This window comes from Amphiura filiformis, chromosome 7 (assembly GCF_039555335.1).
Source record: "Amphiura filiformis chromosome 7, Afil_fr2py, whole genome shotgun sequence".
NCBI lineage: Eukaryota > Metazoa > Echinodermata > Ophiuroidea > Amphilepidida > Amphiuridae > Amphiura > Amphiura filiformis.
Window position 1 is genome coordinate 5,933,503 of NC_092634.1, and position 13,221 is coordinate 5,946,723.

Below are 13,221 nucleotides of genomic sequence, written 5' to 3' on the forward strand. Positions count from 1 at the left end.
GCTCACCACGTGGCCTGGCTTTAGGACCTGTGTCAGACCAGTCTCCTTGTACTCACCTGTCTCTCCTTCTCCCTGCTCACCGCGTGGCCTGGCTTTAGGACCTGTGTCAGACCAGTCTCCTTGTACTCACCTGTCTCTCCTTCTCCCTGCTCACCACGTGGCCTGGCTTTAGGACCTGTGTCAGACCAGTCTCCTTGTACTCACCTGTCTCTCCTTCTCCCTGCTCACCACGTGGCCTGGCTTTAGGACCTGTGTCAGACCAGTCTCCTCGTACTCACCTGTCTCTCCTTCTCCCTGCTCACCACGTGGCCTGGCTTTAGGACCTGTGTCAGACCAGTCTCCTTGTACTCACCTGTCTCTCCTTCTCCCTGCTCACCGCGTGGCCTGGCTTTAGGACCTGTATCAGACCAGTCTCCTTGTACTCACCTGTCTCTCCTTCTCCCTACTCACCACGTGGCCTGGCTTTAGGACCTGTGTCAGACCAGTCTCCTTGTACTCACCTGTCTCTCCTTCTCCCTGCTCACCACGTGGCCTGGCTTTAGGACCTGTGTCAGACCAATCTCCACGTACTCACCTGTCTCTCCTTCTCCCTGCTCACCACGTGGCCTGGCTTTAGGACCTGTGTCAGACCAGTCTCCTTGTACTCACCTGTCTCTCCTTCTCCCTACTCACCACGTGGCCCGGCTTTAGGACCTGTGTCACACCAGTCTCCTTGTACTCACCTGTCTCTCCTCTCCCTGCTCACCACGTGGCCTGGCTTTAGGACCTGTATCAGACCAGTCTCCTTGTACTCACCTGTCTCTCCTTCTCCCTGCCCACCGCGTGGCCTGGCTTTAGGACCTGTATCAGACCAGTCTCCTTGTACTCACCTGTCTCTCCTTCTCCCTGCTCACCACGTGGCCTGGCTTTAGGACCTGTGTCAGACCAGTCTCCTTGTACTCACCTGTCTCTCCTTCTCCCTGCTCACCGCGTGGCCTGGCTTTAGGACCTGTGTCAGACCAGTCTCCTTGTACTCACCTGTCTCTCCTTCTCCCTGCTCACCACGTGGCCTGGCTTTAGGACCTGTGTCAGACCAGTCTCCTTGTACTCACCTGTCTCTCCTTCTCCCTGCTCACCACGTGGCCTGGCTTTAGGACCTGTGTCAGACCAGTCTCCTTGTACTCACCTGTCTCTCCTTCTCCCTGCTCACCGCGTGGCCTGGCTTTAGGACCTGTGTCAGACCAGTCTCCTTGAACTCACCTGTCTCTCCTTCTCCCTGCTCACCACGTGGCCTGGCTTTAGGACCTGTGTCAGACCAGTCTCCTTGTACTCACCTGTCTCTCCTTCTCCCTGCTCACCGCGTGGCCTGGCTTTAGGACCTGTATCAGACCAGTCTCCTTGTACTCACCTGTCTCTCCTTCTCCCTGCTCACCACGTGGCCTGGCTTTAGGACCTGTGTCAGACCAGTCTCCTTGTACTCACCTGTCTCTCCTTCTCCCTGCTCACCGCGTGGCCTGGCTTTAGGACCTGTATCAGACCAGTCTCCTTGTACTCACCTGTCTCTCCTTCTCCCTGCTCACCGCGTGGCCTGGCTTTAGGACCTGTGTCAGACCAGTCTCCTTGTACTCACCTGTCTCTCCTTCTCCCTGCTCACCACGTGGCCTGGCTTTAGGACCTGTGTCAGACCAGTCTCCTTGTACTCACCTGTCTCTCCTTCTCCCTGCTCACCACGTGGCCTGGCTTTAGGACCTGTGTCAGACCAGTCTCCTTGTACTCACCTGTCTCTCCTTCTCCCTGCTCACCACGTGGCCTGGCTTTAGGACCTGTGTCACACCAGTCTCCTTGTACTCACCTGTCTCTCCTTCTCCCTGCTCACCACGTGGCCTGGCTTTAGGACCTGTGTCAGACCAGTCTCCTTGTACTCACCTGTCTCTCCTTCTCCCTGCGCACCACGTGGCCTGGCTTTAGGACCTGTGTCAGACCAGTCTCCTTGTACTCACCTGTCTCTCCTTCTCCCTGCTCACCGCGTGGCCTGGCTTTAGGACCTGTGTCTGACCAGTCTCCTTGTACTCACCTGTCTCTCCTTCTCCCTGCTCACCACGTGGCCTGGCTTTAGGACCTGTGTCAGACCAGTCTCCTTGTACTCACCTGTCTCTCCTTCTCCCTGCTCACCACGTGGCCTGGCTTTAGGACCTGTGTCAGACCAGTCTCCTTGTACTCACCTGTCTCTCCTTCTCCCTGCTCACCGCGTGGCCTGGCTTTAGGACCTGTGTCAGACCAGTCTCCTTGTACTCACCTGTCTCTCCTTCTCCCTGCTCACCACGTGGCCTGGCTTTAGGACCTGTGTCAGACCAGTCTCCTTGTACTCACCTGTCTCTCCTTCTCCCTGCTCACCCCGTGGCCTGGCTTTAGGACCTGTGTCAGACCAGTCTCCTTGTACTCACCTGTCTCTCCTTCTCCCTGCTCACCGCGTGGCCTGGCTTTAGGACCTGTGTCAGACCAGTCTCCTTGTACTCACCTGTCTCTCCTTCTCCCTGCTCACCGCGTGGCCTGGCTTTAGGACCTGTGTCAGACCAGTCTCCTTGTACTCACCTGTCTCTCCTTCTCCCTGCTCACCGCGTGGCCTGGCTTTAGGACCTGTGTCAGACCAGTCTCCTTGTACTCACCTGTCTCTCCTTCTCCCTGCTCACCACGTGGCCTGGCTTTAGGACCTGTGTCTGACCAGTCTCCACGTAGCCTTAATTTCTTCACTGGATTAACAGGTGGGATCTAGAAGTGTATACACAAAAACAGGATTGGTAGCATTATCAGGGATGCAAGTGGCTAATTGTTAAATTTACTTAAAATCAAACTGGCCCTTGCCCAGATGGCTGAGTGCTTGTGCAGGGCATCAAACATTTATGGGAGCTTGTCCGGGGAATAGATCATCATGCTTAGATGGTACCTCTCTTGGGGGAGCGAGTTGGTGCAGCGGTAGTTCCCTCGCCTTGCACCACTGAGGTCCCAGGTTCAAGCCCCGGCCGTGCCCAAGGCCTGTATGTGCACTTGGTCTATCCCGATCCATGCTCGCTCTCGCAGGTTTTCTCTGGGATCTCCGGTTTCCTCCTGCTTTCAAAATCGGTGATTAGTTGTTTGGGTATCAAAAACTTCCTTCACCCAATGGAATTTGAGGAGCTGCAGAAAATGGGTGGGTGTTACAATCTAAGTGCAGATAGGTCTGCGCCAGGTTTGGCTGCAACCAGCCTAGTTGATGCGATCTGATTGTGATGATTCACCACACAGCGAAATTACAGCGATTTGAATCCTCTGGAAAATGCGCTACATAAATTCCAAAATTTATTTATTTATTTATTTGTTGAGCCAAGAACGCAATGTGTTTCTTTTGGTGACCAAGCTTTTACTACCTATGCTCCAAGATTGTGGAATAAACTACCAGGTCAAATCAAAATTGTACTTATGAACAGTTTAAGAAGCTCCTCTGAAGAGCCACCTTTTTCAGGATGCTTATCAGCAGTAGTTTTTGAGCTAATGAGCGCCGTTGAACATTTTGAAATGATTTTGGAGCAAAGACATAAATGTAACTGATTGATTAATTGAATAGATTAGGGGGCATATTTGCTCTTATATAAACTTTAATTGGTGACTTGCTGGGAGTAAAGGAGGGAAAAAAGAGTAAAAGGGTCTCTCCCTAAGTCTAACCTACATATTTTGTCCAGGTCTAACGTTACACCTGGTCTAACTTGTTTTGTGTATATGGACCAACTGTGTCCAATCACTATTGAACCAACAGACATGTTCTGGGATATTAAAGTTTCTTTACCTCATCCTTATCTGCGGGTGAACGTAAGTCCGCTCCATCTATATCGGTGGAGAATTCTTTTTCTTCTTTACCGCTACTGTTTGGGCTAAATAGATAGACATAGTCTGTGGAGTAGCTGACCAGTATATCTTGACCATCAGCTGAGTAGTGTAGAGAGGTGGGTCGGCTGTATTTATTCTGTAGATGACCAGGGCAGAAACGAGAGAACATCCCTTGGATGCCTCGACCTATGTAATTACCTGAAAGAAAATAATGACATTGGATTATTACATTTGGAATCTGTCATACCATTGTGGAAGATTTAAAAGAAGTCTTCCACAGAGGGGTATGTTTTTTGAATGAAATTGGTTAGAGTTAATTATTTTGAAAGTTATACTCCCCCTGTATATGGCTTTACCTACATTTTGAACAACTGGAGTAGGTATTTCAAATGGAAGTACCCAAAGTGTTTGTTTTATTTGAAACCCCATAATCCAGTTAGGAAGACTTCAGCTAAATAAGGTATATTGCTGATATCAATATTAGGCAAACATGATGTATTCTGGGAATGAACAAGGCTCAAAAGCTATCAAATTCATCAACCTTGACAGCAAATTTGAGCCCTTTTCATTCCCAGCATGCATCATTTTTGCCTATCAATCACTATCAGCAATATACCTTGTCTTCCAGAGGAGTGTGGACTACAAATGGAATAGCCCATTACTTTTACATTTATCAACTTTTGTGCTGTGATCATATGGAAGCAGCTTTTATTATTAGGGGGGTCACATCATTCTTTTATCTACAATATAAATGTTTGGCATTAAGTTTTTCAGAAGCATCTTGCAAAATGATGAAGATAGCAATTTAAATGGTTCAAATTGGATAAAGCGTTTTCGAGTTACGTAATTTAAAAGTTCGAAAAATGGCTGTTTTTCAGCATGATTTTGATAAAACGCATGTTTTTTCGACAATATGGCATGTTTGAAGACTAAAAAAATCAAAATTATATGCTTCCTATGTCCGATTTTCACTTCAAGTTGTTGTATAACTGAGTCTTTCAACATAGATATGTCAAGAGGTACATCATTTGCTTCAGTTTTTGAAAAAGATTACTCCAAATATGGACTAAAACACCAAAATCAAGGATCGTCGCACTCTCATTTTAACCCCTTGCAGAATAAAATTGCAGATTTACGACAATCTCAGATTAAAAATATGAATTGTGAATGGCTGCATTTACACTAAGCCAACTCTAACCCTTGGGTTGAAACACAAAAACAACAACAAAAGCTTCATGTGCATCAAAATATTGTGAGAAATTGCCTCCAAAGTGGGAAAAATCTAGAAAATCAAGGAAATTGCCGCTCAATGTAAAAAAGTGCTACAGAATGAAACAGCAAGTTACGGACACCCTGGGAATAAAAATATCAACTTTGTACATCCATATTCAAGGTAAAACAACTCTAGGACTTCAAGTTGGACCACTGCAGTAGATAAAAACAACAAGTTGGTCATAATATGTTGATAACTACACTCCAGAAATGGAAAAATATGAAAACTTCACAAGTAAGGTCAACAATTTCTATGGGAAAATACACAGGAAAATGGCCAAAAACAAATGTTTCAATATATTGCCATTTTTAACCCAACATCCTAGAAATTTCTTGTTTACGTCAAAAGAAAGATATTTTTGTGGAGATTCAGGAAAAAGGAGTCTCAATTTGATTGCACATGTGGCACACAGTAGGGTAACTCATCATCTACAGTCATCATATCAAAATTTCACCCTTGGACAGCGTTTCCTATGGGAAAATACACACGTTTGGGCAAAAAACATCAAATTTTCAAATTTATCGAGAAAAAAACAAGTTGTGCCAAAATAAAGATACATTTCTCATGGTTCAGAAAAAGTAACTTTAAAATTCACTACATCGTTGGCACCGGTCGAAAAACTCACTTTCTAAAGGCAATTTCTTAATTTCTTCATGGATCCAGACACTGGTCTTTGCTGATAAATAATCTGGTGCTTTCACAGAGCCGCCGTGTAAAATTCAAAAGGTCAATAGACCTAAAAATATTTTTTTGTAACTACACATATACTAAATAAATATTTGAAAATGTTTAGGTCTCTATGAAGAAAACAATTTGATATTTTTTTATGCTCAAAACATGCCATTGTTCATTTATGGGTCGTATGCAGACACCTAATGAGCTAATGTGTGACCCCCCTATTATTATTATTATTTTTTTCAATGTATGTGATGGTTCAATTTATGATCAAAAACATTGCTCCCTCACAGCACAGCTACTGATGTTCAAATGGCACTCAGGCTAAAATTTCATCAGATATAGTCTATATTTCTACATCGAGTCACCGGCACTAGCTTTGAAGTTCAGCGTGCTCTGTGGTACCTTAGCGTTACTTGGTGCATGTACAATGTACATACTTTTACGCGCGCGATCAACATGCCGCAATATGTACATGTAAGAAACCACACTGAGCCAACACAGCACACGCTGAACTTCAAAGCTAGTGCTGGTGACTAACGGTAGATATGTAGACAATAGAATGAGTTGCTATTAGTTTGGGACAAACATTTCTCAGAAAAACATTTTAAGGAAATAGCAGTCACCTGTCTTTTGCTATTCCAAAATGATAGTGATTATTTTTGTGATGGATTGTAAATGGGGCAATATTCATGCATATTCCATAGATTGTACAAGGAGGCGCTGCAGAGTAATAATAGAGATGGCATGCGCTTGGTCGGTACAAGAATGCGCTGCAGAGCGACAATAGAGATGGCATGTGCTTTGCTATTACTTACCAGTAGCTCTAGTTCCCAGCATTCTTCTATCAAACACACGTACAGAACTATCAGAACAACCTACGCCTAGATGATATGGTACAATAGGATTGACAGCTAATGATGTCACAGCTCGGTGGCAATTAATTAAAATATCCTGGAGAGAAAAAGTTTTAGAAAAATTTAACAATTGATTCAACAACTCAATCTTATCTACTTATTGATTGTTAATGACAATTACAGTTGATTTTCACTTCTTGGGTCCCTATTTTATCAGACGCAGACTTAACGTAACAAGGACTATTACTAAAGAAAGTTCTATCTTTGTGTCAGATTAAATGGTTAAATGTTGCCCATATCCCTCACCAGCGTCTTCCACTCGAAGCTTACAGGAATGACTTCACTGTTCCTAGGCTCCCAGGATGCCTGCCTATGAGTTGTAAAGCCAAGTACACATGACAAAAGGATGCTACTGCAGCATGCTTAAAATCAGGTATAAGGCAGACTGGAGTGAAGGAGGACCACCTTAGAAGGTTGACTTGTATGAGAGCTAAGGAACATACCATCCTAAGCTTATATGTCATGTAGGGTACCAGAACCAAATTTGTTTAATCTATGGATCGAATGTCGTTGCTGCTACGATGCTTGTTATTAATCACCTATTAATAATTAATCAGAATTAATGCTTAATTTATATTGGTCGATATCAATGTTATCTCAATTAACAATAGTAAATTAATTGATTTCATAAATAATAAGGATCAACCAATCATCGATGGTCGATCAAAAGATCGAACTAATTTGTTTCTCTTGCCTAAGTCAAGTTGAGCTTCTATTAAAGTGACAATCCTATAAATGGCACATTTCCCATTAGGATTGGGACTACATTCAGAGTATGAATTCTCCCAGTTTTAGTTTCTTTGTGAATTCAAATTTATAATTCCATTAAGACACACTAACCTCTTTGCAGTCATCTTTCATACAGCATGATTTTGTTCTCAAATCAAACCATCTGACTGTGTAGTCTTCTCCACAGGACAGAAATGTGTATGGATCGTTGGGTACTGTTGTAACCTTTATAAGAACAAATTCAAATATCTTGAAATGAAAAACAAGTGTTTCATCCAGTAGCATATCAGGCAGGGAGGAGGGGGCAGAGTTTACCCAGATGGTTCCTTATTGGGATGGCTAGTTCCATCTACTAGGTATCCTCTTTTAGGCTTGTTTTACCCAAAAATTTACCTTGATTATGGAACAAAATAAGAATAAAATGTTTCAGCATTTATCGGCAAGAGCACAAAATCGAACAATAATCTGAGTCCTTAAACTTGAAGTAGCACTCAGACTGTGTTAGCAGCACAACGCATTACACCCAGGACGCAAACAATCACACACTTTAAAATGAAATTTGCTAGGCGTGTTACAAAATAATCCTGAGGTACACTATTTTGCCCTCCATCATGAGTGACACACAAACATAGCAATGTCTGTATTATTTGGGTCTAAGCTGAGCTCTTATCATGGTTGTAGCTAACGTGGGCGGCATGTGGAGGCCCAGCTCGGGACTAACGCTGGCTGCCCGGCACTAAAAAACAAAACAAAAAACACCTTTTAAAAAAAAAAAAAGAAGATCTTTCCATCATAAAAAGAGAACTCCCTTTTTATGGTGAAGATACCTCCTAGCCTATTCCCCAATCCCTCATATTCACTAAAAAGCCAGCGCTCTAACTGGATAGTAAAATTAGCTAACACTCAACTTGGGCAGCCCAAGTTGGTCTAGCTTATAGTTTATATTTAAATAAAATATTACAGAATTCTAATACACAATGAAAATATATGCCGCAATATTTGTACTCACTTCATATGCAGTTCCATAATGACAATTAAACAGGAATCTTCCATGCATATCTTCTCTCTCCACATCATTGTATGCAATGATACCATCACCAGAGCATGAGACAATCTGTTATATTGGATTCAATACACAATCAAAACAATTGTCAATCAAACTTGATGGTGGTTACAACTCTATGACTATGTGGCGGGTGGGGTGTGTGTGTGGTGTATGTAATATGTGCGTAGGGGGTGTGTGTGTGGGGCACGTATAGCGCATGCTCAAAAATTTACAGGGTCCAATTAATTTTTATGCAAAACCCAAAATTAAGGGATCTAATGAGAATCCAAACACCAAGAAATAATTCCTACCTCGGAATTTTCAGATGGTACTCCATCTTTCATCAGCGAGTGAACACAATAAAAACAATTGTCAATCAAACTTGACAGTGGTTACACCTATGTGGCAGATGTGTGTTGGGTTTGTGTATGTAATATGTGAGTAGTGGTATGTGTTGTAGGTGTGGGTTGGTAAACACTTGCAACTGAGCACGTTTACCAGATATATATATATATACTTCACATACAAACAGACACCAGCAACCACATAATAAACATTAAAATTTATTATAAGACAATGTCTTATCATAGGGTCAGGTGACGTTGGATTGTAAAACTTCAAGCAGCTCCACGGTTTGGCAGATTTCAGGTTTAAGGTTCTCAGTTCGAAAATCCTAGGTCTTTGAGCTTGTAATAAGTTCCTAGTTTGTCCATCTTTACAAGTAGATTAGAATGGGACCTATAAAAGGGTCAGAGGTTGACTGACACTAAAGGGCCCTATCCACTTAGGAAACAACTAACTTTGAACTGTTTTGGCATCCTTTATTACCACAATGGAATGCGAGTCACACATTGTCCTTGGTGTATGGACAAGGATTCTCGAGTACTAATATACTATAGGATAAGCCACTCGTTTCCGCATATGAAGTCAGTCATTCAGCCTATGCGCCTTCATGCATGTGATGGCATAGCTGTGTAGGAGTGTATAACCTGTGGAAGAGATGATGCATGTTTACGTCATCGTTTCAAAAAAAAAAATTAAATGGCGACTAACGGCGAACATTTGGTTGAATCTTTCCATTACTATCATATCGTGAAAAACCAAATAGCTGAAGAGTTAGCTCAATATGCTAGGAAAATATTCTCTTCGATGACCCCATGACAAGACTGGCTAAATAAGCTGCATTTTTGCTGGAAAGGGTCCGAATAACTGGCAGTCGATGTGCGCCATCTTGGAAAAATTTAGGGTACCAAACTACAAAAACTGTCAATCAATTACTTTGGTACCGAGTTTGGTACCAAACTCCATACCAACCGTCACACAAACTGCCGATGTGTCAATCAAACTGCCGTAAAGTGACTTCACTTTTTATATAGGGATTGAATACGAGTGTCACGGCCCTGGTATGGACCATTGGGAGCACTAATGAACAAAGCAAAGATTAAATGTGTAAAGCTCCTACAAAAACCTGTTTATACTGATACCAAATGAACAGCAAACTCCCGGCCCTACATTACCAGTAGGTGATGAGTGAGATGTGATGTATGTGTGTACTTCTGTATATCCATACATACCTGGTGATCTTTAGATACTGGTAGAAACCTAGCACTGAATATATTCGAACGATGTCCAGATTGTATGGATGTCACAGCTTTGCGTGTTGTAGGATCGGTAATGCATAATTTCTTGTCATCAGATCCTGATAATAAGTAGGTACCTGTGTCATTCCAACATATCGTATTCACCTAGAGACAGAAAATAAATCAACATTCTCATCACAAATACCAATACCTCATAAAAAGCATTATAGCTTCAGGTCTTCCAGGGAGACCAGTACATTTGTATTGATGGAATTTCCTGAATAAATAACGAATAAATAAATAATATTAATCAAATTTGTCTTCACAGTATTTTAACATAGAAAGAAAAAATTATTCATTTATGCGCATTTTGATACCCAATTTTGAAAATATTTTACACAGCAGTGTATTTATTTTTAAGGAAAAAAAGACAAAATTTAAAAGTTGCATTTACAGCGATTAGTGGTTATTTAAAACAAGCATTGTGGCATGTAAAACCCGTCATTATCTTTGCGCTGAATTCAAATCAATACAATTTACTGCAACTTTAAAATTCTGTTTTTTTTCTTATTAAAATACTATCATTATTATACTTATAGAACAAAATTTGGCAAATAAGGTATCAAAATGCACTACATACATGTAAACTACCTTTCTTTCTAAATTAAAGTACTGTAAATACTATTCATAGTTCTGAAGCTAGAAGTTTATTTGTAATGGCTGTCTTGCTCAATGTGAAGTCTTTATTAAATTTCACACACATTTCAAATCAGTCTCTTTTCCCCTTATAATTTGCTCAAGCTGCATCAACAATTAAAACTTCAAAAGATCATACATGTACAACTACAATGTATTTCCTCTCTTTGTCAAAGCCAAACCACCAGGTGATTCACATCAGTTTTTAGAAACCATACATTCTCTGTACATCTGATCTATGTACCTACAATGAACCAAAATGAGGTTCTAACTGCCAAGCAACAACTTCTAAATATTATATCTGATCATGTTTCTTCGATAAATAAAACTGAAATTGAAACTGAAACTTGTATCAATTGTTTCTGTTGGATTTGTTATTTTGTTTGCTTCCTCTTAATTTGGTTCAAGCATCAAACTGCTTTATATTTTAAAAGTGTACGTTTTTCAATCAATTTCATGCAGACCAGCTTTGTTAGGATCATTCAATAAAATCCTAGCACCTGATCTGGCATTTAAAGGAGTATTTCGTGATCCTAGCATCCTCTATTTATGTCATTTTTCATTAGATATCCACAAAAAAAACCTATTCCCAAAATTTCAGTTGATTCTGATTTTGCGTTCGCGAGTTACAATGTATGCATGATTATGTGTATTACACTGCTCCATAGACAATGCGTTGTAATTTCGTTCTGGTGCACCAGAACGAAATTCAAATTTCACGATATCTTTGCTAAACTAATTAATCTGCAAGAAATATTTTGTACATAAACATTATGTAGCCAGAGGTTTCCAGTGATATAAAAATTTCAACTTTTTTTGAGAAAAGTGGGGGGATGAGGCTGCGGATCACGAAATGCCCTTTTAAGTTGTACAAGTTTGTAAACATATAAATGTTTGATAAATATTGTGCTTATTGTTTTACTTGTATTTTCAAAACAAATTAAAGGAATACCAGTGGGCATTCAAACTACTGAGACAGCAATTTACTTACACATCCTCGGTGGACATCAAGTTTTGCATCAATTTTCAATCTTTGAACAAAATCAACACTTCCTATGAAAAGAAGAAAACAGAATGTGTTTTTAAACAATGACATCTATATATGCAAAAATCCATAATTATATACGGTGGGCCTAAAACTTAGTTGTTAATCGGTGATGGACAACGGTGAAACATGATTGAATTCTTTCAACAATGAAAACAAGCTAAAGATCATACAATTCACAGGATTATTTCGAGGATGTCCAGTTTAGTCATTGCCACTCAACCTAAGCACTCAACATTTTTTTACAAGAAGATGGATGATTTTTCTGTTGATCAGCAAAAAAAACTACAGATTAAAAGGGGCAATTTTTAGACACTTCCTCCATCATATTTATGAAAACAACATGTAACACGCATACTAGTTCTAGGCATAGCAAATGTATCGCGTATACACGCTTCTATTAACTTGTGTTCACGTACATTGTATACGCTGTCGCTGGTATTGGCAGAGTGTGGATTCATCACAGATTAACAACGGTTAACTCTTTAAGTATTCAATCATGTTTCATCGTTGTTCATCACCGATTCATTATTGTGTGGTTTAAGTAAACCACACAAACGCGTCATACTGCGAGTTGTTAATTGCTGATGAACAACGGTGAAACATGATTGAATCCCTTTCAACAACAATACAAGCTAAAGATCGCCTAATTCACATGATTCTTTCCCTCGGAATGTCCGGTTGTCAAATTGCCACTCAACCTTAGAAGAAGATCGGTGATTTCTCTGTTGATATTTCTCTGTTGATATCAGCAATAAAACTAAAGAATAAAGCGAATAAAGCTAATGTTTATTAGCGGCTACTTCCACCATAAGACAGTGTTTTATACGCATAAGTTCCAGGCATGATGAACTTGGCGATCTTTTCGTTTAGACCATCCAGGTATATATTAACTTGCTGTACATTGCATGATCACCCATGCAAACAGACTTATTCTGAAGTTATGTGCATGTACATGCATTCTGTATTCTTACATAATATTACTTAGACTCGTACTGTGCTGTACAAAAAAACCCAACCATTTATCTGTTGTGTTCACCCATGCACACCACATTATTACCAAATAATGATGGAATGCCACCCTTGGGTTGTCTATAGATGCTGGCTAAGAACAGTGACTTAGCATTGGCAAAGTGCTATATCCTCGCTATAGGGACTAAATTATTACTTTTGCATCAAGGTTTGCTTTTGCATCAAGCTTAAACAGTTGCCAAACGCTTTGAAGTCAAGGTTTAATGTATTGGAAGGAGGGCAGGGCTTCGATAAATTATGGGGTAAAAAACAAGGTTAAAACAACTTTTTGAAAACAAGTGAAAACGGCTATACTGCTAGGAAGTTTTTGTCACAAAAAACAATTTAAAAATTATTGGAAAAGCAAGAAACATACCTTCATAAAATCATCTTGAATAAATGCAAAATTG

General features: G+C 40.8%; 1 protein-coding gene across 1 annotated transcript in view; it reads right to left on the reverse strand.

Moving 5' to 3' along the window:
* LOC140156675 (DDB1- and CUL4-associated factor 6-like) overlaps nucleotides 1–13,221 on the reverse strand; it is a 33,325-nt gene that overhangs the window by 15,657 nt on the left and 4,447 nt on the right. Inside the window, exons 2-8 of the mRNA XM_072179614.1 lie at nucleotides 11,747–11,808; nucleotides 10,054–10,224; nucleotides 8,444–8,548; nucleotides 7,546–7,659; nucleotides 6,607–6,742; nucleotides 3,800–4,038; nucleotides 2,646–2,748 (exon numbers count right to left, since the gene is read on the reverse strand). Of these exons, the coding sequence (XP_072035715.1) occupies nucleotides 2,646–2,748; nucleotides 3,800–4,038; nucleotides 6,607–6,742; nucleotides 7,546–7,659; nucleotides 8,444–8,548; nucleotides 10,054–10,224; nucleotides 11,747–11,808 (930 nt within the window). The remainder of the gene's footprint in view (nucleotides 1–2,645; nucleotides 2,749–3,799; nucleotides 4,039–6,606; nucleotides 6,743–7,545; nucleotides 7,660–8,443; nucleotides 8,549–10,053; nucleotides 10,225–11,746; nucleotides 11,809–13,221) is intronic.